The 27,858-nt window shown below is 45.0% G+C and overlaps 1 protein-coding gene across 3 annotated transcripts; it reads left to right on the top strand.

The window, feature by feature from the left end:
- Positions 1-6,309: 6,309 nt before the first annotated feature.
- nr4a3 (nuclear receptor subfamily 4, group A, member 3) lies at positions 6,310-27,563 on the top strand. Of its 3 annotated transcripts, none has more exons than XM_041942233.1 (9): positions 6,310-6,410; positions 9,556-9,726; positions 10,600-10,681; positions 13,799-14,634; positions 19,535-19,664; positions 20,327-20,490; positions 20,595-20,794; positions 23,708-23,886; positions 25,696-27,563. In XM_041942233.1, the coding sequence occupies exons 3-9, from the start codon at positions 10,618-10,620 to the stop codon at positions 25,956-25,958; spliced, it is 1,836 nt and encodes a 611-aa protein (XP_041798167.1). In that variant the 5' UTR covers positions 6,310-6,410; positions 9,556-9,726; positions 10,600-10,617; the 3' UTR covers positions 25,959-27,563. The 3 variants fall into 3 exon arrangements, with proteins under 3 accessions (XP_041798167.1, XP_041798168.1, XP_041798166.1); XM_041942232.1 differs by lacking the exon at positions 6,310-6,410 and adding an exon at positions 8,718-8,840; XM_041942234.1 differs by lacking the exons at positions 6,310-6,410; positions 10,600-10,681 and adding an exon at positions 8,709-8,844.
- Positions 27,564-27,858: the final 295 nt, after the last annotated feature.

Raw genomic sequence — 27,858 nt, 5'->3', positions numbered from 1 at the left:
GGTAATAATAAGAGAGGTGATAAATCTGCCATCAAACAAGCAAGGGAAACTACAGAGCATTACGCACAAGCTGCTGCACATTATCCTTCTCTCCCTCTGACGAGACACACACACACACACACACACACATACACACACACGGTTGTGTTTCCATCACTTTAGAGCACATCAATTTCCTGGAGGCTCACTCTAATCGTAACTACAACCACTCTAACTCTAACAAAAACCTAACTTTACTCAAATCTTTACCCAAGTCTTCACCTAAAACAAATCACATGATTTATGGTACGGTGACTTGCGTTTTGCCCCCATAAGGAAGGTGAGTCACAATGTGACCGTGTAAACAGATTTATGTCGCCACAACATGAGTAATACACATCCATACGCACACACACATACAAATGCTTAAAAAATGTACAAACACATCAAGATAGCATCATATAATGGCCCACAATCCCCGAGTGATATACAGTACACCTCCTGTGCCATGGTTCATGGAAACGCTCTCTCCTGTCTTTGGGCACTGGTGTGATAAGGCAGTGATGGGTTGTATTACTTCACTTGGGTACTCCCGGGGGGAATCCCCCTGGTGTGCATGTGTTCTGTTGTCTGTGTATGTGTGTGTGTGTGTGTGTGTGTGTGTGTGTGTCCACAGAAAGGGAAGAATGCCACCATTGAGCACTCTGCCATTGCGCCAGCAATCCTCTCCCCCGCACCCCCACCGCTTCCCGTCCTCGCTTGCACTCTGACGTACAGTTGGAGCAGATTTGGTGACACGAAGATAAAAGCCTTCCTCTGTTTCTCTCTTTCTCTGCTTTCCTCTTTCTCCAGTGTCACCAGAGCACTGAGTGCTGGTGCCTTGGCCATAGACATAGAGAGCTCATTCAAACTGACACAATCACTTTTCACTTCTGCTCTGTGATAAGCCAGAGTGCCTCTGTGCAATATGCCCACCATATAGTGACCAGCTCTGTGCAGGAGGCTCAAAGATGTTTAACTACTGTATATAATACAAATGTACACTAACAACTGTGACAAACAGCAAAGCCCTTTTATGCAAAGGACCTAACTTCCTCTCTCATAAATCTGACAACCCTGACAAGCCTGCAGCGGTTTAACAGTTCTGTACAGAGGCAGCACAACACTCAAACTGTCAGAGCAATTCTTTATTGCCAAATAATTAGTTTTAGATACAGGAAGAAAAAGAAGAACACAAAGAATTTGATTTGATCTATTTGATCTGTAAAATTCAATTTGCCCGGCGGAAACTATGCAATAGCAAAATTCACTCACCATTCATTTCAGATGATTTTTCAATCTGGCACAAATTGGCCTCCACTGGTCAGCATGGACATTACTCCTGACCAATGTCAAGCCAATTTCAGTGAGAATGGAGGTGGGATTGACTTAGGATAAAGGGCACAAAGAACAAAGTGAATTTTTAACTTGTGGACTCGTAATGTTGGTTAACAACATTACACCTTCTCCCCTGATCCACCAGGCCTTTGCCAAAGTGTATGAAGAAATATCTACTTTCTACTTCTGCCCTCATTCAGGACATGGGTGTCCTTAAAGATTGAAGATCTGGGGCACTAACTTCATATAGAAACAGACAGGAGATGTGTGCTGTGTGTTTCACCGAAACTTTCAGCACATGCTCTTAGCTACCAAATTTCCCCATCTGGGGATTAATACAGTTGATCTTATCACATCTTCCAGGAAGGCAGTTTGTTGTGCCAAGTAATCATTTATATTTCTAGTATTTGTTGTTTCTCACTTCAGCACCAAGTTGGATGATGAGATAGCAGAGGTTCCTGAAAAAGCCAGGAAGTTTATGTTTAACCATGATGAAAGAAAACGAAAGAGCAAAGCCGCTGTGCAAAGAGGAAATGTACTGATATATTTAACATCATCCAGAAAGATCTAATTTGTACATTTTCTTCAGGGTCAGTGTTCAGATATTGTCATAAAATGGTTCACTTTATAATTGTTTTTTTTTTGTTGTTGTTGTTTTTCTTTTTTTGGGGGGGGGGGGGGGTAAAATTAGGAGTAGGTTTAGGTTACACCTCCGGTAAAGCATGTAATGGTTATTGTAAAGAGCTGGAGTGAGTACCCAAAGACATGAATGGAAATCAAATACAAATCAATATAATGCCTCTCTTGGAGAGCAAAACATGTGCTTTGTGGCTGTGTGTGTGTGTGTGTGTGTGAGAGAGAGAGTGAGTCGTCACCTGACACGCGACACCAGTGGAAGCAGTTGATTACCCACACATCCAATTCTATTAAAAGGACACGGTCATAATCTCTAATCGCTTCCACGTCTGGCGGAATAAGAGAGCAGGTTAATCTGGATTAGACGTCACCATGGTGAGGTCACAGCCGCGGCAGCTGATACCCTGACCAGCCAGGAAGAGCGGCAGAGAGAGCAGGTGGAACAAAGACAAGGAGATGGAGACCAACAATAAAGCTGCTGAGTTATAAAGACAATTAGAAGATAAATTATCCATTGACTAAAGATTAGCCTACATAACTAAAGCATGCTTACAGATAGTGAAAGGGAACATGAACAACAAAGGTATCAAGATGCATTACGGCTCGTACCGACAAGCAAATATTTTAAATATTTCACACCAATACAACAATTATAAAAGCCTCTTTTATAAAAACAAATGATCCATTTATGAGGTTTTACCCTGGATGACCCAACCATTGCTTTACAATTTTGTCAAGAACTTTAACAAAGCAGGACATGCAGAGGAACTTGTGATCTATGCCTATAGGATATGTTTTGGCCTAAAAAGCCATGAGGGTGGAATTAGGTCATCTTATAATTAATTGAAACTTGTCCTGAGATGCCACTTGAGAAACAGATGGGAATCACATCAGAGAGCTGAAAAGAATGATAAAGCGATGGTGCCATGATCATCCAGGAAGGCTGCAGCCATCAGCTGGAAGAGACAATACTGCAAACTATTCCCAACTGCTTCCACAAGTGTAAATTGAGTGCAAATATGATTTAAGAGGGGGAAAAATCGACAAAATTACAAATGCATGCTCTGTCAATCCTGGCGGTTTCTTGAATCCCTGGTAGTCTGAGGCCTGGCTGCATGTGATCTGCATGCCCTGCAGCTGATTCTGACACTGTGGGAGTGACCACAGTGTTCTCCAGCATTAATCAGTAGTCACTCTTTAAGCATGTTACAAACAAACTTGAGTGGAATGTCGGATCCTCTGCGGATTTCACCGCGTACTTAACGGTGATCATTTGGGAGAATTTGGCTCATTGGAAGTTTTGGTGAACAAACAAACTTTTCACTGAATGCGCACATGCATGAGCAAACGCATGGCTTCTGTTTTCTGCAGGTCAGATCGCATCTGTTTGAAGGTGGAGCACGGTAGAGGGATTTCCCAGGGGCAGGCGGGCACTCAATAGCCTACCGTGGGTGCGTAAAGTGTGCGCACTCGCCCCTCGCGGCTGTTTTTCCATTATTAAAAACACCTTCAGCCAACAACTACAGCTGCCCCTGCAGCAGCGGTGCAGCCGGACTACAGTGCCTTCCCCCGGACCGGTCCTCTCACCTAGAAACGCCTCGAGTGTGTGTGCTCAGCTGCTGAGGGACAAGCAGCGCTGCTGTGCGAAGCTGCAAGCCTTCACACTCACAAACCTGTTGTGTGTTTCAGTTTGACGAACCGAAGGCTATTTATCTTCAGATCAATGGTCTTTTCATTCCCCGCTTTTCCAACCTTGTTCCCGGGTAGAGATAGAATCTGTGGTAGTGATATTTATTCTCGACAGCTCCTACAGTTGCTTCTCTCTGGATGTGACGGCAACATCAGCTGACAGTGAAACTATCCCTTACTGAGCAGCGGGTTAACACTGAGCGTGCTCATTTTGGAGCCGTGGCTCATTTCAAACTGTATGGCCCAGGTCGCCTTCGCCGAATAAAAACGGGGACGCGCTTTACGGCTAAAAATACCTGTCTACGACTATATTTGGCTTGGCTGGATCACAATCACAACGCTAAAATAGTCGGGCCCGCCCCGGCACAATGAATGGGCTCTCTGCTATCTAACTCTGCCTCCGTTCGCCAGATGCTAAATTTAGTAACAAGGCTTGCGTCAATCACGAGCCTCAGTGCGTCAAGGCTTCCCCCGCCCCCCGGGGCTCGTCATTGGTCGGAATTAGGACGTTGACTGAAAAATACGCGCCTCGTGATTGGCTGTTGTGAATAATTGTTCTTAGCGGCTCCGGTTGCTCTTTTTTAATTTTGAGTTTGCTGAGTACGACGGGAGGATGTTTACTGCACATGTCCTGTGGACCGGTACAGTCTGCCATATCTGGTGGGTTACCGTATTTCCTCACTCTTGACCACATTTAGAAAAAGAAGATAAAAAAAAGATTGACCACATTTTTTTAGAGGAGTTGCAACGACCCCTTGACTGAGTAAAATACATTATTAGTCACGTTTTCTTTATATTTTAAAACTTTTGCTATAGCCTGGCTATATACAACATTTCCTTATAGGCTTGGCTGAAGATATGGTATGCAAATAGAGTGTTATTATGTTAAATTACAAAACAAGTCAGGTAGCTTCACTATCAGACTTCAAGGTGTATTTCCTTAGATTAAAAAATAATTCCACGGATTCTAGGGAGGATACTGTAATAAATTGATTTGCATTGGTAAAAGGACAAAATCTTCTAAGTGGATCATTTCACTCAACAGAATAATATTTCAAGACCTTATAATTGACTAAATGACTTGTTGGGTTTTAAACAAGTTGGGTCAAAGAAACATTCTAAAAATAGCCAAAAAAGAAGCAATTCTGATATCCTCAAACTGATTTAGATTGCTAATGCCGCTCAATGGTCTGTGTCATGACAAAAAAACACAGCAGACTTATGGCCTTAATGCGCAGACTCTATATCTGACCATTTGCACAGGCTCCTGTGTCTTAGGAAGCAACAAGATAGATAGATAGAATGATTGATAGATAGATAGATAGATAGATAGATAGATAGATAGATAGATAGATAGATAGATAGATAGATAGATAGATGGTATTTCATACACTCAGTCACACGACAAGATCATCTACTTGAGTACAAGCAGTGAACGTAGTAATACGAAAATGTGAAAATACCACATTACACATAAAAATTCCAGTATTCAATATTTTACGTACTTAAAAGTAGAACAATAACTGCACATACACTAAAAATAAAAGTAGTTATTCTGAGAATATGGCCCCTTTTTAAACCATTCCATTTTTATTGTTGATGCAGTAACATAGAAGCAGCATTTTAATGTTGTAGCTGACCAGGGTGGAGCTAATTCTAACTCCTTTATACACCGTTGTAGTTTGTTTCAAAAGCATTAGATTTAATCGTTGCAGCTGTTTTGTTAAAGTGGTGAACAAAAAGTGCAACACTTGTCTCTAGACTATAGTAACGTATAAGTAGAGTGGCATAAAATGGGTAGTACTTCAGAATTGTATCGCACAGAACCTGGGCAAATGTTGCTTTTCACCACCGATACTGATTTCAAAAGCTGTTTTTTCATCATTTATTACTTTTATTACTACATGTATTACTTTTTAAATGTGTCACCGATCATATTTTGCTTTACGGAGTGGTTTTGAAAGCAAATTAATATTTGCGTAATTTTTTGATAAGAAGAATGAAATAATAAAATCTGGGCTAAACTTCCCGGCATATGCACAAGTTGTGCGCCATCTGCCATTATCAGCAACGGAGCAAGCTCGCCCGCCGGATCCCCGTCGGCTTCCTCCCCTGCAACCGTCAAACCAAGCGTCCGCTGCTCGCTCTCTCTGATCCTCTCTCCACCTCTCTCTCTCTGTCTCTCTCGCGCTCTCTGGCACGGCGCGCGGGGCTTATGTGTCTGGTACTGTACAGAGAGAGGGAGCTCTACTTCGAGTGACGTCACCTCTCCCATGGCGTCACATTGACGTAGCGCATACCAGCCACACGATGTGGAAGCAGAGCCCACATAAAAATGCACTATTTGACTTTCTCCCCTCAGACGGAGCACATAAACAAACCCGCGTTACAACTCCACACTTCTCAAAGCACCTCATCAGCACTGACACAACGCAGCTCACGGGGAACGGACGCAGACACACTCCTTACAGCCGGAGTTCTTATTTTTTCCATTTCTTTTTTTACTTCTCTGGTGTACTTCAGAAAAGTAAAAAGAAGAAGAAACTTTTTGTCGCCGATGCATCCCGTTTCTCTGCAATATTACTAAGAGGACTTTTTTTTTTTTTTTTTTTTTTTTTTTACATTTTTCTCTTCATTACCTCGACTCTTGGTGATTATTCTGGATGGAAATAGGATACTCCATGCGAGGTTATAACCACATGTAAAGACGGAACCTCTACAGCAAACCAGTAAGTAAGCTGTGAATGAATGAGTGCCTGCATTCTTCCGTATAGCGTACTTGAACCAAAACATATTAACCCTCAGCCGCGCGTGTGTGCATGTTCACATTACCTAAATCCTATAACGTGTTCGATGTATGCTCTAACATCATCATCTGTGTCGGGCTTGTCCAACTTTGTGCGTCTAACCTGTTGATATTGTCGAGCTCCAGAGCGCGCACAGCTGCTCGCGCTGTCAGTCGGTGTGTGCGGCGCCGTCGCGAGCAAATGAAGCTGAATTCGAATTTAATTTGCGCCGGGAAGGTATCATATCCTTTCCGGTTGTCATGGAAATGAGATGCCTCTCACTCACACAATGAATAGTGGAGTCAGACGCGCTAATGGTCTGAGTGGAGAATAGTCTAACCTACATTCAGACAGGAGCTGAGAGAGAGGAGAGTTAAAGCTCTTTGATTTCATGCCATGTGGGTTGGGTTTTTTTTTCTCATAATGCAGGATTTTCTGGGGAGGCTGTGCTGTTAATGAGTGATTTATAAGATTTACACGGTGTTTTGCTCTTGAGTGTGTTTGTGTGACATGTTATTGATAGCAAGTCCGTGGGTGTTACATATTGTTGGCAAATTGAGCCTGTGCAGCAATCTGATTATTCACCCTGGTTTGCAAAATATGTGATAGTTGTTTTCCAAAGAGTCATATAGTCTGAGCTGTCGCCTGACTGGTGGCCAAGCGTAAATGTCAGCAGTCTCACTACTGTCTCTGTGAGGACATGGCCTCTCCTCCCATTGATCGCAGGAAAAACACCCTCAGCGATTCACCATAAAGCCACATCATATTTCTGAAGCCCTCTATGAAACGATTCTTCGACACATCTGATGCCAGACACAGATATTGTAGTGTGTAGCAGCTGCCAAGGCTTTTACCTATATGTCAATCATGATAAGAAACTACTGTTAAGTTTTGGTAGCCTTCTTGAGTAACTTGCTGCTTTTACCTTTCCTATTTTCACACACGCAGGTTTACGCACGCACGCAGCCGTGCACGCAGGCACTTCTGACAGTCTTCCTCTCGAGGCTGATTTACAGTACTCATATATTTCTCTGGTCTCTCCTTTATGTCCTCTCTTTTCTCTGACTCTGTTTGCTGGAAGCCTCGCGCTGTCCGGGGTTATTGGTGCGAGGGGCTACCGGGGGCTACCGGCGCTCCAGGGCGCGTGCTTTGCAGCTCTTATGTCGTTCTCTTGGTTACCGGTGCGCGCAGGGCCAGAGCCCCACCGACCGGCTCGGCCTGAGAAGAAAGGGAGAGGGGATCCGTTTGCTCATTTAAACAAAAAGCAAAAACAGACTGAATGTCTCACTTTGCAGAAAAAAATATGTTTTTTTTTCTTTTTCATAAGTTAACGTGTCACTTTATTTTCACTCTTCTACCCCTCCACAAAGGCTGTGATAAGAGCGCATTTACGCACAATAACTTCACAAGTTTATGCAAGAATGAGGCTTTGTTAGCTTGTATCAAATAATACCTTATTTCTGCTGCTGCTAGAACCAACTGGTGTTTATAGGCGTAAAGGTTTTTTTCTGCGCTCGAATGGCTCCACACAGAATTGAATAATGGCTTAACTGTTCCAAATCAACCCTAATCAAATAGATGTTACACAGCCTGACTTGTTTGTTTACTCTGGTTTGTTTTTGTTTTTTTTCTTCTTCTTTATTTCAACATATTTGAAGGCTCTGCGAGGCATTACATTTGTTAGAACAGCCATGTCCTGAGCCACGAGCCATCAAATGAGTTCAGAGAGGTCCAATATTTCCTCCCAGGATTGGTCTGTAAGTTCAGGGTTTGGAGGAAAGTGGCTGTTCTGTCAAACACCAAACGGACGAGTTTGATCTGTTGACACAAAGATAAGAGACGACAGCAGGCTGCAGGTGCCTGTAGCCCTGGGAGTCGGTTATGGGGACTGTGGCTTGTCAACACACAGTATTGAGATGCATATGGGAGATCGAGTGGTCTCTCGACTTGACCGTATCCCAGAGGGTCTGGCACAGAAAGAGAGCGAGAGAGAGGGAGAGAGAGAGAGAGAGAGAGAGAGAGAGAGAGAGAGAGAGAGAGAGAGAGAGAGAGAGAATATATGTGTGTGTTTGTCTGTGTGTGAGTGTGTGTCTGTGTCTGTGTGTGCATAAAAAAGTGTGTGACAGAAAGGGGGCGCTCTGGGCCTTGAAATCCGGCGACCACAGTGCGCCCTGCTGCAGTGAGAGGGAGTTGGAGGCGCACGGCGCACAGGAGTCCGCTGGTTTGGTTTCAGGTCCAACTCTCCAAAATTTCTCGATTTCCCTCTCCCTCTGGATGAACCCTGAGCAGGCGAATACGGTGGTGATCAGAGGCAAGAAAAGCGATGGCCTGGAAGCACTGGCACAGACTGCTTTTTTAAAAGTTGTCACTTTTGTAGGTCTGTATTTGTAGAAGTTGTGTATCGTTTTTAGTCAGGTTGAATTTGTCCTTTTTTTGGCTCAAAATTAAAATTATATTAATAACGGAGCCCAGCTTAGTGTTAGAATGAAACTTCGCCCACGTCAGTCTTGAAATGAGCTAAAAGTCCTCAGTTGTGGTTCATAATCTTCTCTTTGTTGCATGGATCCACTGTCATATTTACTGGCAAAACTGATTTAATTTACATGGGAAACATTCCTCTTCCTTTGTGTTCCTATGGATTTACATGGACAATTGCAATGATTTATAGTGTTTCGGCGACTGACATCTAGTTCTGATGTGCTCACAGCAGTTTTCATGCACTTTCATCTCTCTGCCTCTTTTCATCTGATTTACAGACTTCAGCTGCCAGATTCGATTTTTTGCTAATGATCATTTCTTTTTGTTGTAAAATGAAAATGTTGCTCGCTGTCTGTAAATCGTGTTAAAATTTCTCTGGGCTAAACTGCTGTGGAATGTTGTAAAGTCCACCCTCACCTATAATTTGCTAAACGAAGTTTGGGAAAGAGTGCTCGTCGGAAAGAATAGTAAAACATGTCTTAATGCTTACGTCTAAGTGTGAGTGCGTTTTGCCGCCTGACGATGATCGCCGAGCGGAGATGACGGCGCCCACCTTTTCATTCAGCCCGCCGCCGCATGACTGGCTGTAACCCAGACATCTCTCCTCCAGACACAGGTTCGGAAGAGCGCGCCCAGCCGAGCTCGGGGCCACGGCGATCGGACACTTCCACTGCGACGCCCGCCGAATCTTCCCTGCTCCAGGAGCCCTGTCCCGGCCGCAGCCACGCCACCCCTCAACCCCGGACACCCAGCACCATTCAGCGCGAAGCTCTTTCACCAGGTAGGGAACAGTCCCCAGCCCTTCCTTTTCAATTTAATTAATACCTTTTCTTTCTTTCTTTAGACTGATCTCTTTTCTCAGCTGATGCTATTGGAGTTAGTGCGCCTTTTGTGGCTCACTTCTGTTTTTGTACGTCCAATGTGGTGTGATAGGTGTTTAGTTATGTTTCCTTGTATTATTTAAAAATAAATCAAAACATCCTCGAAGGGTCTAGATCAGAATTTAACTTAGATACTGCGGCTAGATTTAAGCTCATGTCTTCTTTTCGCTCTTATTTAGTAGTGAATCATCAAGTTTTTTGATCATGCTGGTGATCTTTTCTTTGGCCGCGTGAGTCCCAGCTCGTGTGCCGGTGTGTATGAGTGTGTTTGTGTGTCGGCTGGCAAGTGCGGACTGGGTTGACATTTCAATCATTAGACAAACTGGCAGAAATAAGAGACTTTTGATACCAGGCACACCTAAATCCAAAAAAGATAGATCATAGACATCAATCCCTCTAATGACTCAACAAGGTCTTCAAAAGCCTTTATGACTAAAAACAGACCTCATCATGACTATTTTTTTGTATTGTTTCAGTTAGTTTTTATTTATCATTGTATCCTCAACTTGTCAAATGAATATTCAATATCCCAATAATTTTATCTCTGTCCCTGATAAATTAAACAGAACCTCAGATTGAACGATTAAATATAGATATTAAGCATATGGTCAGTGGTGGTGTAATTGTGTCTGTGCGTGATGTGCGTGTAGTGTGTGTGAAAATCACTTTGTGTGAGGCCACTGAATTCAAACAATTAATCTCATGATTCACTGACAAAAAAAAATCCTGTGTTTTTGTATTTATGTCTGCAACTTCATGTTTTTATTTGTTAGATCTATGGCATTCTGACAATGAACAAGCGCACTCAGTTATTGGAACAGCTGCAGTTTGTCCAGTTGAAATGCACACCTCGAGGTTAGAGACTGTTTCCCTTCGCCTCACCATGCTGCACCACCTGTGTCTGACTCTGCTTGGGTTGTCTGTCCTCTTGCTTGCACACACACACACACACACACTCACGCAGACACACACACACACACACACACACATACACACACCTGCTTGCATGCAAGTGTAATAAAGGTAAACAGATGGTGGTGTTGGAGTGTCGAAGGTTTCCTACAGATTTGCCTCAGCGACATGAAAATAAAGACACTCCACTGATACATGTCTATTTGTATTGGTGAGTGTGTGTGTGTGTGCATGGGTGTGTGTGTGTGTGTGTTACTGAGTGAAGGCTAGGCACACCACCAAATGTAAAGCAACAAAGAGGATGAGACGTTTGCAGACACAAGTGGTTTTACAGGTTCTCCTTAGGATAAGGGCGCATGTTATTGGCAGAATGAACATATACAGGTTCATGTTGACATCTTGAACATCATTAGTGTAGAAAATATGAGCGTGTGTGTAAATGTGTGTATGAAAAAACAACTCATCAAAAGCTTCTTTCCTCACCTGACACACATACACACGGAAAACCATCACAGTCCATACAGTTTGATGTAACTGTCCTCTGTCAGGTATATTGTATTTGTTTTACAGCACTTCTCCGCCTCTGTCTTTTTGTCTTTCATGTCTCTTCAGGCAAACAAAACTCAACTGAAAACCTATTGTATTTAAGCATGCATGTGTTCATATAGCTGCAGCAGTCATACTTTATATGACAGGTGCAATATCTCAAACTCACCGTACACACTGATGCACAACACTGATCTGAGGCTTGACCTACTGGCACATCACAGAGAGCCACACAGGTCACCACAGCACTCTCCTCCTCTCATGGTTTCCTTTTTTTTCCCCCTCGTGCCTCACTCTCTCTCTCTTCTTCCTCTGATGCCTTATCAGTTGATAAAAGTCTTTAGGTATAGCCCAGAAAAGCCCCATGACGCCCATAATGCTCCATGTGTGTTTTTCCACGTGGGTTGAAGAGCTGGTCACTTGTAGAAGAAAAAAAAACTTGATGACGTCAAGCAGATGTAGGCCTACAGCTTGACTCATATCCTCTATTTAAAAAAAAGCATCTTAATATTCCCATTGAGACATACTGTAAGTCTGTCTGTACACGCTGTGTCTGACATACTTAACAGAGAATTTTGAAAAAATAATTTACACTTAAACTTTAACATTATGCAAGAAAATTGTGGTTTCAGGCTGACATTCTTTTAAATTTAATTGTTGGATTTCTTATAAATTTTTTTCAGCAGGTCCAGTCTGAGGTCAGCTCTCTTTTGACCTTATGTCTCCAGGTTGTAAAAAACTACACCTAATCAAAAGACCCACAGATATATAAAATAAACAAAAGAAGGAATAAATTAATGAGTGAAGTTATGTGGATGAGTGTCCCTCATATTGTTTTTCTTTGACTTAATTAACGCTTTGAGTCACCCTTTTGCATTTCGAGCCCCCACAGCACAAAACGCACGCTGCCCCTCAGGTATAATTTAATTGTGTTAGAGCGGCTGAAATTAATGTCTAACTCTGTCTGCTTCCGCCATGAGTGACATTCATGTAGTCTATTAGGCACATATGACTGCAAACGTTGTAGGCTATTTTCAGATTTTTTTTTTATTATTATTGTTAGCCTATTAGTAGAAGTAAGTATAAATGGGAAGAAATTGGGATTTTATGAAGTCCCAAGACTTTTATTTTGTTGAAAAAGTATTTGTGCCGCTGTTTCTGACATTTTTCTTTAATGCACCTTTAAGGAAATTAGCCTCTAGTTCCCCGACCGAGCCTTAGTGAGTCCGTTTGGATGGAGGTATTTGTGAGTGCTTTAACAACAGCAGGACCGATATGTCCCGTATTTGACTAGACAAACATGACGCGCGAGGAATGGGGGCGATTACGGCAGAGCTCGCGCATGCTGGGCGTCAATGGGAGCAGCGCTGTGTTGACAGTTCCCCTGCTCGGGAGCGACGAGCAAACACCACAAAACCCTGGCTGCGCTGACACTCATGACTGATTAGCCCGCACACACTCGGCATGCACGCACGCACGCACACACACACGTGCACGCTCAGGAGCACGCACGCAAACGCAGGTGGAGTGTATTACGTAAAGGGTTTGATAAGACGAGACCATATAGTCCACACGCGCAGATGATGAGGTGGTGGCCTGTTGCTGTGACTGACAGAATTAAATCAGGGGGGGAAAACTCAAGACATACCGACTGGCGTCTGCAGCAGTTAGAGAAAATATCTGTGTCTGTGTGTGCGCGCGTGCGTGCGTGTGTGTTTGTGTGTGGGTTGTGCAGCAAGTATCCAGCACCACCATGGGGTTCCATTATTATTTAATGTTAACTCATCTGCTTTGCCATCTGACTAACCAGAGTACACCCACACACACATTCAAACCCTCCACACACACACACACACACACAGAGCATTTCAGTATGTAGAGTGGATTGGATCTTTGCTTTGACTGCTTCTTGCCTCAGAATTGCGCGCTGATGAACTGCAGCTTCTTTGGCTGAACTAACGGGAGAATCAGCAGGGTTTGAGGTTGTGTGTGTGCGTGCTCCTGATATTTGTGCTCTACTTACTCAGCGGAGTGTGAGAAGTGTTAAAGCAGGAAATTGAGCAAATGGAAAGATTTGTGCAAAGTTTGTCATATTCCTTGAAAGGTGCATTCAGAAAACCTTTGTAACATTGCGAAATTTCTGACAACTCAACAGCTGAAAAAACTGTCTGTTCCAATAGAGCTGTGCAGAAATTTTAAACATTCACTGTTTAATTGTTGAACCTGTTTCACACTATCCTTGTGTGCATGTGCCTCCAGCAGAGTCTGCCTGTATCCTGTAGATTTACTGTAGGGTTGTTCCTGTATTGCGCTTCTGTGGGCAAAATCTGCTTTTCTGTTTAAATCAGTGTTTGATTAATGTCATTAAACTTTCCTCACTGACTAATGAGTGTTGCCGTGCAGCTGTACTCTACTAACACCCTAAAAATACATTTTGAATGAACTTTTTGGAATGCATGTGGTCTGATGTGCCACGCAGCTCTAACCTACGTGTGTGCTCTGTCTCCCCGGCAGACATGCCCTGTGTGCAGGCTCAGTACGGGCCCGCCCCTCCAGGCTCAGCCTACTCTGGCCAGTCCTTCAGTTACCAGGGCGACAGCTACAGCTCTGACCTCATGACCCCTGACTATACCAAGCTGGACCTAGGTGGTGGTGAGATCTCTGCCGCCGCAACCACCTCCCTCCCCAGCTTCAACGTCTTTGTGGAGGGGAGCTACGAGCCCAAGTCCTCCTGCCTCTACCAGATGCCTCCGCACAGGCCCACCATCAAAAAGGAGGAGGAAAGCTACCCAACTGCTCCGCCACTGGAGGCCATGTCCTCCTCCGCCATGTACTTTAAACAGTCACCACCCTCCACTCCCACCACCCCATCCCTGCCGCCCCAGCCTGGCACCTCCTTCCTGTGGGAGGAGCACCCCCTGGCCCCTCCATCGCACACCCACTCTCTGGGCTCCAGCTTGGATGCGGGTCCCCTCAAGTCGCCCCGCTTTCCACATTTCTACCAGCACTCGCCGCCCCACAGTGGTGGCAGCGTCGGCGGCTATGAGAGTCTGGGTGGAGGACTGGTTCGCACTTCCTCCTCTTCCTCCTCCTCCTCATCCTCGGTCTCCCATCATCACGGTCCGTCCCTGGAGCAGCCCATGTACCAGCTGCACCGCGGGGCCGGGGGCAGCAGCCTCGCCTTCCGCTCCCTGGCTCTTGGGCCCTGTGGCCCCCTACTAGGAGAAAGCCTGCCCTCGCCTCCCCCACGTGGATCCCAAGGAGAGGGCACGTGTGCAGTGTGTGGGGACAATGCGGCCTGCCAGCACTACGGCGTACGCACTTGTGAGGGCTGCAAGGGCTTCTTTAAGGTAAATACCATTCAAGGCTAATAAGTCATATAAGTGTCCAAGATAAGACGCATTGTTGCACTTTCAGCTCTCAATTTCACTTTAAAACCATCAACAAAGTTTGATTCCAGTCCAGGAAATCAATACATACAATTTGTTTCTTCTTTCCTCTCCTATTAATCTTCTCACAAACCCTCAGATTTACCGTGGGACACTTTGGAGGGGTCCGACCCCTCGGGTGGGAACCACTGAAGTAATCTACCTGTACTGTATATAAAGTACTTACAGTAACTCCACCTTGAGCAGCTACAACAGTAAAATGCTGCTTACATGTTGATGCATCAGTATTAACAATCCAATAATGATATGTATAACCATTTGCCAGTCACAGGGCGCATGTTTCTGCAGAACAAGTACTTTTACTTTTGAGTACATTTTGCTGTTACTGATGCGCTGCTGCTTTGTGGTATTGCTACTGGCACTTAAGGAATGGATCTGAGTACTGTACTTCTTCCACTACTGCCACCAGATGCACACACTCACATAGATAGATAACTTCACCTTGAAAATATCACCCACTATCTGTGAACAAGCTGCAAACTGACCGACGTAATTCATTTGAAACTATTTTGTTGCACCCGCCTCGCTCCCACTCTGCACCCTTCTCTGCGCTCTCTAAATCGTCTTTAGAGTCATTATGAAAACACAACACACCCACAGGGGTCGTCTCTTCCAGCAACCATGTGGGCAAAGTGTGTGTAAGCCTGGTCTGTGTGTGTCATTGCTTCTGTCAAATGAAAACACAGGATGACAAAAACACATTCTCACTCAGAGAAACTGGGTAAGTTGCCCTCCATGCTTGATGCCCAGCCACGTAGAAATAAAATGCAGCAGGAATCTGGTGGAGAAGGAATCCTTGAAATTTAAGTTTCCTTTCAGCGTGTTTGTTGTGAATCAGCGGCCACAAAATTGACCACAATTCACTGACATAATACTCAGGACGATATGAGTCACATTGAGATTTGGTCCGTCAAATGATTCAACCTAACACTTCTCAACTCGCTGTCTCACATCCCATGTTATGGCACACGTGCTCACACACACAACGTCACCAAGAGATGTTTTTTAGTCAGACAGATTTTTCATTTTCCCTTCCCTTGTGTGAGTCATAAAACACAATACAGACATAACAACAAACGTCTCTGACATGTGCATGTGATAGAATAGTTCATTCAAATTACAGTAGAACACACTCCGTGGCAGTGAGGTCATTTCTTTGCAGTTTCTGAATTAGAACATTTTCTGGCACACTTGTTAAGCATTCTATTGCTTGCATGAGACAAGAGAGTGAAATTAAGAGACAGCAAGAAGGAGGGTGCAAACACAGAGGTAATTGAATAATGCCTCTGGTAGGTGGAAATGAATTATCCTTCTTTTCAATTAGTTTCACAATTTGTTTTTATTTAGTAATTAATGAAAGCAGCGTCTGGTGGCAGCAGGCCGCGGGCTGTCTGCTTGCTGCAGCGTTCAGCAGCTGCACAGCCTGTCAAACCTCGCTATGTTTCCTTTACACACACATGCACATGCAACCAGCCATGCAAACACAACAAATGCACACAGCCACATATTCATACAGCCGCATGTACACATTCCTCAGACACGCCGAATCCAGGACGCAGAGACTGAAACATGTCTTTCACACATTGCTCTTTTTCACATTATCAGGCACATTACGTCCATTACCCTGATGGTTTTATTGTCCCCTAAAAATATTTTCCTGATTATATTTAATTATCCCTGAATAGTTATTACACATTAAACCATAGTAGGGGTTTGCCGTAAATTATTGTTATTTCATTAGAGCAATTTGAAACACATTTTCACTGTGAATTAATTTTAGCCTCTTAAAGTGGTTCCTTTTCCCTGTGTTTATTTCGGCAGAATAATGTAGTTCATTCACTGGTTTCCATTAATTCACTGAACCTATTCAGAATTAGAATTTTTAAAATTCAAAATCTCAGCTGTTAGTATAATGCAAATGTTATGATAGAAGCAAAAAATAACACTAAAAAGCATCCTGTTTTAATGCACCCACTATCCTGCCCAGTGACTGACTTTAGCTTGTGCTTTTATCAGTGAAAATACACACATCACACCATTCTTATTTTCCATTGCTTGCACAGCATGCAAATCATAGAAAGGCTGGGAGGTGGCAGTCTAGTGGTGCAAGACAAGCTCGGTGGTAACATACATGGAACATTATCACTTAAATGCACATGTGATAGATTTGAGTTGATCATTTCTTTCATTCAGGAAAAAAATGCATCAGGATAAACACCCCCACATGAGTAAACAGACATATGTGCACGTCTTAACACTTTGAATCAGGTTATAAAAGTTAAATCATTTCCATAAAAAAATGTTGGAAATCAGCTCACAGATGCCTACACACATTTTTCTTTTCTTTTTTTTTTGCCACTAACAAGTACTTTCTCTAAAGACAGAGAGAGAGGTTTGATTGCCTCTGAAAAAGTAGCAGAGGAGACAAGGGGATAGAGGACACAGAGAGAGGAGAAGGGGGAACAAAGTCCCTAAAGGCTTTTAATTTAAGCCACGGCTATTAGCGCATGTTACATGTCAAGAATCTGCCTCTGCATGCCTCCATCCAGCTCCCACAACACCCACAGCATGTGAGCGTCTATAAGCCTGCGCGTTCATTTGTGAATGTCGTTTTCGTGCATGTAACTCATTCTTCAATCCTCACTTTCAACATTTAACTGACCGTTTTTCATTTCAGTTAAGTCCTTGCCCACACAAACCCCAAATTTTCAAATTCAGCCACTAACATCATGATAAATTGCAAAACAGATTAGACGAATTAAACTAAACTTAGAACTTCTCTCATGCACCCCTTCATACACAAACACTTATTATAGGCGGCCCTAAAGAGGTAGGGAATGTACAGAAAACAAGATGGATCTACAGACTTGATAATCATATTGAGATAATTCAATCTGTGTGTGTGTGTGTGTTGCCTTCACCTGCACACATAGGGAGGCTTCCTATTGATGAGTATCAGAGACCAGTTAGTTACGCAGCATTAGCTCTGATATGTAGTGTCTGCTGAGCCAGTCATGCTCCATCCTGCTTATTAGAAAGCAAAGTCACAAGAGCTACCGCCCCCACCCCCAACCTCCGAAACACACACACACGCAGCAGTGCAGAGAGACAGGAGACAGGCCAGCACTCACTCATGAGAGCTTAATTTGTCAGAGCCTTAATTGATCATTTCAAAGTCAGGCTTTTATTGGAACCAGCTATCTTGTAAATTAGACCCTGAGGTCACTGATGGGAGGGACCCCCCCCCCAACCAACCAACCTACCACCAGTCAACTGAGCTTACACCGTTTTCACCTGAACCCCCAGTATGTTGCAAGAAAAACAGAAGCTCTCATTGCAAAAGTTGAGACTGAAGAAGAAGAAAAATCACAGTCGCACTTAAAATCCAACAGTATCACTCCAAACAAAAGTTAAACTTGGTGTTGGTCTTGGTGCAGAGTTGTAGATGTGTAAATAAATGTGCGTCATACAGCTTCGGACTCCCACTAAACGGATGCTGTTTTTTCTTAACCACATTAATGACCATAACTAACTTATCCCCGCGCTCACGGGTCACTGACCATTGAAGGGATGACAAGGAGGCATTCACAGCAATCTGCGGTTCCATGGCAACCACTCTCATCCGGCGCTGGCGCCCATTACGCGCCAGTTCCGCACTCGCGCCGAAGCATATGGAATAATTGGTGTGTTATTGATCTCCCGGGGGCACGGGCATGTGTGGCGCGAGGGGTTCCTAATTGGATTTATTTGTTTTGATGTGTTTTAGAGGCGTTAAAGGAAAGAGAAGCCGCGACACTTCCCGTGTGTTCCGTTACTTTCATTTTCAGTTTGTTCTGGTGCTGTCTTGTCAGAGTGCACTAGTTGACTAGTCACAGCTTGACAGCGTGTAAAGTGTGAAAACTTTGAAAATGAGAGTAATTATAGTGAAATTGCAACTTTTTTTGACAAATGTAATTGTTTCGCTTTAACAGATTTGCACCCAAGGCAAAGGTCGGCCCGAGAGTTTGAATCCTTCTGTCAAAGACGCCTTTAAAGATTGACAACATGTTATGTATGCACTTATCCTGCATTCTATCATTATAATGTAATAAAGGTAGAAACTGTAGTTTGTGTCTTAACTGTAACTCTGCCCAGGGAAGTTTTAATGGAGGCATTAGAGCACTCTTCTACCTTGACGGCAGTTGACTTTGTCTTTATAAACAAATGTATGCAGCACTAAACGCATTGGCCCACTTGTGCGCGCGCGCACGCGAGTGTACAGGCATTCGCCATCATCTCTGTTATTATTGTCTTTCATCCACGCGGAGAGCGCACCCGCCCCCCACGTGGCCCGTTTCTGATTTCATTTTAATAAGGTCAGTAATAATCGCGCGAGCCAGCCGAGGAGAAAACAGCTCCCGCGGGGCCCATTGAGAGAGGCGCCATGCGCGAGGCCCCGGAGGTGCCACGAGCTGACCCGCGAGCTTCACAAACAATCTGATCAGGCAGCTCCTGCGGCCGCTGTCCCTCTGTCTCGCGGGACCCGCCTCAGCACGCCACGCGCTCGGTCCCCATTGTCGGCTCCGGCGCTAATAAAATTGTCCCTCCTGCAGGCGAGGCTTGTTGGAAAATTAATTTTATCTAATTATACTGATGTCACCGCCGCCTTTCAGCGCGTAATTAAAATCTGACCTGCGAGCTTCTGCTTCCGTTCTTTGATGGGGAAGGGGGGGAGCAGAAATTGAATTAAACAAATCAAATATTAGGTGGTTGATTGTGTTTGGAGGCTGATTATCGGAATGCCTGTCTCTTCTCTTCCCAGCGCACCGTGCAGAAAAACGCCAAGTATGTGTGTCTGGCCAGTAAGAACTGTCCTGTGGACAAGAGGAGACGCAACCGCTGCCAGTACTGCCGCTTTCAGAAGTGTCTGAGTGTCGGAATGGTGAAGGAAGGTAAGAAAAACGAAGTGACCGCACACCTGGTGCCTGCTGAAAAGTTACTGAACATGCAAGCGAGCACACCCGAGGACGGTGCAACACAAATCTGACCTCCAGCCCACGATGATGAAGTTTGTCTCTGCACTCAGGGTTCAACAGGCCGGTAATGACCTGACCCGTGGCAGCATGTCACACGTCTCTCTGCTGGAGGAAGGAAATACACCTATTAGCACCTGTCCCTTCCTAAACACAAAGAGAGACACACTTTTCATCCCTCCATTTGTGTCACCACGTCCGATATAACTGACTGTTGCTGCATGTTTTGCTGATGTGCAGCGTGGTGCTCACGCTGCCCTCATTTCCCTGAGGTTTCTCACCTGTCGCACACACAAACTGAAACAAACACACGCTTCTACACGCCGCTGACACGTCGGCAGCCTGCAGAACAGCTCCACTGCCATCTGCTGGCTGGTCGCCTCCTGTGTAGGGAATGTGGGAATGTTGGAGAGCTCCTGTGGAAAAAGCCTCCTTTCAGTCATAATTCTACCGTTAAAGAATACAGATAACAGTCAGTTAGAGAATAGAGGATCTTTGTGCATGCTGTGTAAACATATTAGACTCAACTGAACAACGTCCTCATGCTTGCCGGTTGTCTGCTCTCTGTCTCTGGTTCACAGTGGTACGTACTGATAGCTTGAAGGGGCGCAGAGGCCGTCTGCCTTCCAAACCAAAGAGCCCCCTGCAGACGGAAGCGTCTCCTCCTTCTCCACCCCTCAGCCTGCTCTCCGCTCTGCTCAGGGCTTACTCCCACTGCACGCCCCGTGACCCCGACTACAGTCAGGTACCCCCCGACACCCCGCTTTTCATTTTAGTTAGAGAAATGTATGTGCTCAGACTGTCTGGAAGTTCAGTCAGTAGTTTATCTCTGTCTTTTTTTTTACACAGTTCAGCGCTGCCGATCCTCCCACCTCCTCTTCAGATGCCGAGCACATCCACCTCTTCTACAGGCTGCTCACCATCTCAATGGAGACCACGCGATGCTGGGCCGACCGGCTTCCCGGGTTCTCCGAGCTTCTGCGTGACGATCAGAACCTGCTCATAGACTCTGCCTTCCTGGAGTTGTTTGTCCTGCGATTGGCTCACAGGTGAGGAAGGGGAGATGCAGCATGTTTTGCACCAGAGCAAACAGCACATCGATGAGAACCTCAACACATTTAGTTTCACTCATGAAACTCTCCATCCATATGCACACATCTAAAACATCACATGCCTACGACTTTAGCAGCAACTCATTTGGCATCTGACGTCACAACAGGCACTTAGTATCCTTTACCATCACAGCACAGTGTGTAGCTGTGCTGGCAAAGTTGTGTGCTGCTGTGTTGGTGTATCTCCAGAGTAGGAGGAGGGCAGTTGAGTAATCGCCATATGAACCAAATTATGAATGGAGTCTGTAGCTATGACAGCAGCTACACCCACAGAGTTCCGCTCCGCTCGTCTGATATCTGACGCACAGAGAGCTCTGTGTGTGTTCTGCGGGCTAAAACTGTGCTAGCATTGTGAGCTGTGAATTGACGGGATCAATTCCATCTAAAAGCTGGTCAGCTGAGAAACTGGAAAGGGCTGCGATGGAAGTTAATACATATTTAGTTCAGCTGACTGAGATAAAAAGGGAATCAACTTCATGTACCTCACGCATCCAGTGATGTGTGTGTGTGTTTGTGTGAGCACATGTGTGTCTTGCTCGTGGATACCTGTGGTGCCATTATGACTGCCCCTGCCCATCTTTGCCTCAGAATTGCCCTGGGTTACCGGTCTGCTCTCGTAAGGCATGTGGCTGGTTAAATTTATGGGGAGGAGGGGCGGGGGGCGGGGGGCGGGGGGTGGGGTGGGCTACAAGCTCATCCTTTTGTCTATGCTGTTGTCTAGGGCAGAAAACCAACACTGTCACACACACAAGCACACTTACTCACATACACACACTCACGCACACTGATGATGTAGAATCCCAACTTTCTCTCCTCCTCCCAGTGTAGGTCCAGGTGCAGGGTGGGTAGAGGATTGGGTGGTGGCATCACAGTCCCAGCAGGAGGGGGATCAGACTGGGACTCTGACTCACGCTAAACGGTGGACTCATAGGGTCCTCTATCAAACACACACATGCTCACACACACTGCTCATCTGCTCAACTCCCACGGCACAGAGGAAAACACGCACAAACACAGCACTGTCTTATTTTGTGCTTTCGTGAGAGCCAAGGATGCGGTCCACACTCACGTCCTATTGTTGACGCAGCCCTGCAGTGACCCTGTGCTGAACTCAGATGCCTTGTAGACCCCTGCACAAGTGTATGTCTGTATGTTTGTGAGTGTGTGAGTGTGTGTGTGTGTGTGTATGCGTCTGTGTGTGCTCAGTGTGTGTAGAGTAAATTTGCTCCGCTCTTCTGGGCCGGCATTGCTGTAAGCACCCCGTTACCAAACAGTTTCTGTGGTTATTGGTTGATTGCCGTGGTGACTGTGTAGTCAGGGGTGAATGGAATGTGTGGCAGACATCCAGCTGTGTGTGCGTGCAGGCGTGCGTGCGTGCGTGTGTGTGTTTGTGCATCTGCCTGGCTGCTTGTCTGTCTAGTTTTGTCTATATTATGAGATTTAATTTATTCCACCTTGCCACATCTGTCTGTCAATTCATCATTCAAATGCGTAGTGTCAAAAAGCATTGTGCATTTAAAAATGTGCATGCTATTTTATGCTACATTTGAGGGAAATTTGTTACAAAAATATGCAAAACACATTTTGCATATATACATTTAATTAATTTTACATTATAAATAATGATGCAGCAATAAAAGCAATGTCATACTGGGTTTTCATTGCTAAACATAACCACGCTAAAGCAGTGGGCAGATCCAGAATATACCATAACTCTGAGACGCTCTAGTTTGCATTAAACATTGAAGCCATTAAAGGGGGATTTAAAGGAAATGTCAGAGTTCCAGGGGTCAAACCACCATAACCATTAGCATTAAACTATACAAGACATCGAGAAAGCCACTTCCACCCTCTCCAACACCTGCATCCATCCCTGCTTATTATTTCACACCGCAACTCTACTTGTACAGCTATCTCCAGCTCATGGACGACCATTGATGGCTAGTTCTGATCATTTTTTATGTTTGTGCATATAAGAGTGGCAAGGTATGTTTAATGTATGACTGACACAGCTGGTGATGTGCGAGCATCTGTTTGCACGTATTCCGCTGAGGGTGGGTGGAATATCTCTTTTAAATTGTATAAAGGATAATTGGACATAAATGGTATTTCATCCCCTCCTCAAACTGCTTAACCAATGTTTGTGCAGGGTGTAATTTGAGGCTTCACCCCCCCATCTGTCTTTTTGTTCACACACTCTCTGCCCTTGTTCTGATCTTCCATCTCTCTTCCTTACAACCCCTTTGTTGCCTTCTTGAGATCCGACAACTAAACATTTTTACCAGCTCTCTGAAGAAAGCCTCGCTCTTCTTTAAGAAAGACTAGTCATAGCCCTCCCCTCCCTTGTTCTCCTTTCCTCTCTGCTTGATGGTGAAAGAGTGGGATGTTGTGTGTCGTGAGTAACTGATGGCTAAGTACATCTGAGAAGTCTTTTCATTTCCTCATTAAAGCTTTGTGTTTCCACTGCACACCGCAGCCTGGGCACATTAAAGCCATAACAGTTTACCTACTGTATCTGCAAATACACACACACGCACACACACACACACACTACGAGCAGCCCTCTGCCCTAACCCTTCACCCCACCCAGCCAAAAGGAAACACAGGAATGTTTTAAAATGCTATAATTTGGAAAACACAACCTTAATCAACTGCATGCCTGTGTTTGATGTGTGTCCCGTTTCTGCGTGAGTGCGCATACTGCCAGGTTTTCTCATTGTTTTTTATTGTAATTGTTTCCTTGCCCCAGTATCTCAAGCCATATTTACAATAAATGAGGGAAAAATGCAGCGTTTCATTGCAAGAGAGGTCTAACCGGAGTCTTCATCTCTTTTTCTCTCCATGTCTCAGGTCGATGCTGTCAGAGGATAAACTAGTGTTCTGTAACGGCTTGGTGCTGCACAGGTTCCAGTGCCTTCGTGGGTTTGGAGAATGGCTGGACTCCATCCGGGACTTCTCCACCCACCTCCAGAGCCTAAACCTGGACGCCTCTGCCTTCGCCTGCCTTGCCGCCCTCGTGCTGCTCACAGGTTAGAACACAAGCCAAAAACATCAGATTTAAAATCACCATCAGGAGAAAATAAAATTAGCAGTGACGTGAATGATGATAGCAGCCTGTTTTTACAGTCAGCTGCCCCTCGCTACAACACATCAACACCGTCCAACATACGAGCTGCTTTCGCATAAATATACACACACACACACACACACATGCACCTTCTTTCCTTTGTCCAGAGTTTCGCTGGTGGGTGATTCAATGTGACAGTGATCAGGTGGATACATCCACTAGCGTCACACATACGCTCAAAGACACACATGTGCATGCGTGTTCTCACACATCTCTACCTGAAACAAGAACCCGATACTCAGAAGCACCTGCTGCACCTGCCACACACCTGGCCCTCTAATCAGCCTGCGCCTGTGAAAAATAGAAAGGAGAGTCACAGCTTTCTCTGTGAACACACATCTGAGACCCAACAGAAGAGGAAGAATTTAGTTGCCAGTAGAGTGCATTAGAAATGCATTAGAAATAGTCAATTGCAAATGTAGCCCAAGGTGATGGAGGGCACCTGTACAATTAAGTGTTTACATTTTATTTTTCACATCAGACTTAGGAACTGTATATAAATGTGTGATGTGTAAAACACCCTTCCCCCCTACGTTAAGCTTCCTTACCTCACCCTGCCCCCAGCCGCCTCCTCCTCTTCCTCCACCTTCTCTTCCTCCGTCCAAGCCCTCCAACTCCATCCTCACTCTCTGGGGGAGCACTTAACTCTGTGCCTGATCGACCAGCCCACCGTGGAGCACAACTCTGGAATGGCGTCTACGCTGTTCTCAGTGGCGCTCTGCCACCTCGGCAAAGCTCACAACGCACTGCCACAGCAGAGCCGCCGGAGCCACCAGGCGATCGACCGCTTCAGAGTGGCCTGTGCAGAAAGGCGGTCATCGATCTCTCCCCGGGAGCTCGCGCACATAGAGAAAGAAGGGCCAGGGAGAGCGGAGAGGGAAGCAGGAGTGTGTGAGGGGTCTGAAAGCCGAGGCGAAAGGAGGGCTGGAGTGACTCTGCAGCAGCAAACACAGAACAAACAAAAGAGTCACATAAACAAACAATAAATAAGCTTCAGATAATGGATACCTCAAAGTGAGACCGGTCTTAGCGACAGCCTCCCTGCAGCACAGGCTGGCTGGTGTGTGTGTGTGTGTGTGTGTGTGTGTGTGTGTGTGTGTGTGTGTGTGTGTGTGCATGTGTGTGCATGTGTGGGGCTGGACACCCTGTTCTCTGCAGAATGAGTTAGTGTCACATTAAGCCTGGTACGGGTGCCACTGGAGTTGCTATGGGCAGCAGTGTGTGTGTGTGTGTGTGTGTGTGTGTGTGTGTGTGTGTGTGTGCTTCTAATTTCATTTGGCTGCTCACAGGGCAGAATAATCAGCTAATTGTTGAGCACTTTTGTTTCTGTCAATGTCTTAAATTGTAGGGACTACTTGTGTCTCTGTGTGTGCACACTGTATATATGTGTGTGTGTGTATATATCTATATACACACACACGCACACACACACACACACACAGTGTGTGAGTACACAATGTGCAGGGGGCTTATTAGGTTAGACTGTGTATTGATTGTAGTGAGTGAGACGGGTTAAGGCCTGTTAAGAACATTAGCCATACAGGGTAATGAGGTGGAATTCAATATAAAAGAAGATGTAGCTAATGCTCTTCCAGCTGAATGAGCTCTGATGTATGTGCCTATGTGTATCTCTTTTTCCATAGACATAATTTTGTGCTGTTTAATGAATTATTCTCCTAACAGCTCGGTCTGTCTATCTGTCTATCCACAGAGCAAGTCCCAGGTCTGAAGGATTCAAAGCGGGTTGAGGAGCTGCAGAATAAAGTGATTTGTTGTCTTAGAGACCACCTGGGTTGCGGCCCTTCTTCCTCCTCGTCCAAGGCTGTGCCCCCTTTGAGTCGTATTCTGGGTTTAAGGGCGGAGCTCCGTTCCCAGAGGACCCAGGGCCTTCAACGAATCTTCTACCTGAAGCTGGAGGACCTGGTACCGCCCCCTCCCTTGATTGACAGGTTCCTGGACACTCTGCCCTACTGATGGCCTGGGCTGACCAAGCAGAGAAAAACCCACGTCACGTCCTGTTCAGCCCCCCCCCCCCCCCCCCCACGAGGAGCACGCGCACACATCCAGAAGAGAGACTCACTCCCCTCTGACTGATGCAGGGCAGAGAGAGCCAATCAAATGCTTTTCACTCAAATGGACAACCAACTAAATGCTTTTCATCAGTATAAAAGACCATTGCTCTAACGCTTTACCACTTTTTATTTGAACCACCTGTTTTTCTCATGTGGGGGACGATGACGAGGCTGAGATGGACGACGGAAAAGTGACTTTTTACTGTCCTCTCTCCGTCTGGGCGGCAGCTCATTCAGCGAAAAAGAAAGAACACCGAGGTTTATGAGCACTGTCTATCTGTGTTTCGGCCTGGCCAGGCTGAGGACTTCTACTTAGCAAAGAGGGAAGGGGAGATGTCAGTGTGATCAAACATTTTCAAAGTTGAAGATGTCCCAGTGAAACACAAGTCGCTGTTCATTCTAGTTCGTCCTGCTGAGAGAAGGAAGGGGTGCGTTTTCATACGAAAAACGTACTGAAATGTCAGAGGTCAGACAGCGTCAGTGTAGTCACGCAGCAACATCTCAAAGCGGGACACAGATATTTCATAAACGCATGGAAGTGGCTGTTGAGTCGGGCCCTTGATTCCAAGTGCAATTTCTTAAGTGCTATCTCACCACAAAAGGAAGAGGCGGAGAGGGAACGGTTTAATTTCAAACTCTAAATTATTTTAATACAAAGACTTGTCCTGTACTGTCAGTAGCTAAAAGAAAGAGAGACAGTCTCCGTCTGGCTTTAGAAAGCAGAGGAGATACTGTGCACTAACGATTGATGACTGAGTCACCCAGACTTGAACTTGCTCTAGTATCTTTTTTTTTTATTAACTCATTTTTGAATCATAGGTCGAGTAGGAGTACGGAGGAATGAACATGGACAGAAATTGGCTTTTGAAGCACTTAAACCCCGAGAAGGGCTAGAAGCACAGACACACACCCTACCTGCTCCCCGGGGAGTCGGGGAGAGGAGGGTGCTCGACAGATAGCTGTACGTCCAGGGGTGAAACATTCCGCAGTCATGCTCTTTTTCTATTTGTTTCTATTGTGGAGGCCGTGTGAGAGTGTGGAGGACATGGCTGCATACTGTCTTTGTGTGTACGCTTAGAGAAGCCAGGATCATATGCATGGTGTGTTTTAAGCTGTCAAGAGCTGCCATAGCCTGTCAAAACAGCTCGACCTGTGTTTGTGTCTCAGACTGCGGCTCTATGGGGATCTCCCTGGGCCTCCAACACCCACTCACACACTCACGGCAGCAGTTTGAAATATGAAAAAAAGCAAATTATATAGATATAAATAAAAATATATATATACATATATATATACAAAACTAATATTTTGAAGTGTTTTTAGCTTTTTCAAATATTGTGGTACGAGTTGTGCATTGTTTTTTGAAGAAGAGAAACAAAAAAAGAAAAAAAGTTGCTGTTTTTTCAATGTCCCTCTTTGGTTTGAGTTTCCTGTTCGATTTTTTTCTTTCTCTTTGGTTCACTGGATTTTCTGTTCAGCACTTTGAAATCATAAACTAGTTCTGATTATTCTGCCTGACTGCGTCCTGTGTTTTGATTTTCTTTTTTTAATTTAATGACACACAAAATGCAAAAAAAAACCCAACAAATATTGCAGTGTTTCAACACTTTTTAAAAGTCAACAAAAGACCAAATTTGAGCTGATTTTATGCAGAATAAGTTTGTGTGTGTGTGTGTGTGTGTGTGTGTGTGTGTGTGTGTGTGTGTGTGTGTGTCTGGTCAGACACAAAAGCCTCTTGACAGGTAAAAGGCCTCGTCTCTCTCCCGAGGGACCCTTGGGCCCTCACAGAGAGTAGAGGGGGA

This window comes from Chelmon rostratus, chromosome 8, assembly GCF_017976325.1.
Source record: "Chelmon rostratus isolate fCheRos1 chromosome 8, fCheRos1.pri, whole genome shotgun sequence".
Taxonomy (NCBI): Eukaryota; Metazoa; Chordata; class Actinopteri; order Chaetodontiformes; family Chaetodontidae; genus Chelmon; species Chelmon rostratus.
This window is presented reverse-complemented; position numbering and strand designations above follow the sequence as displayed.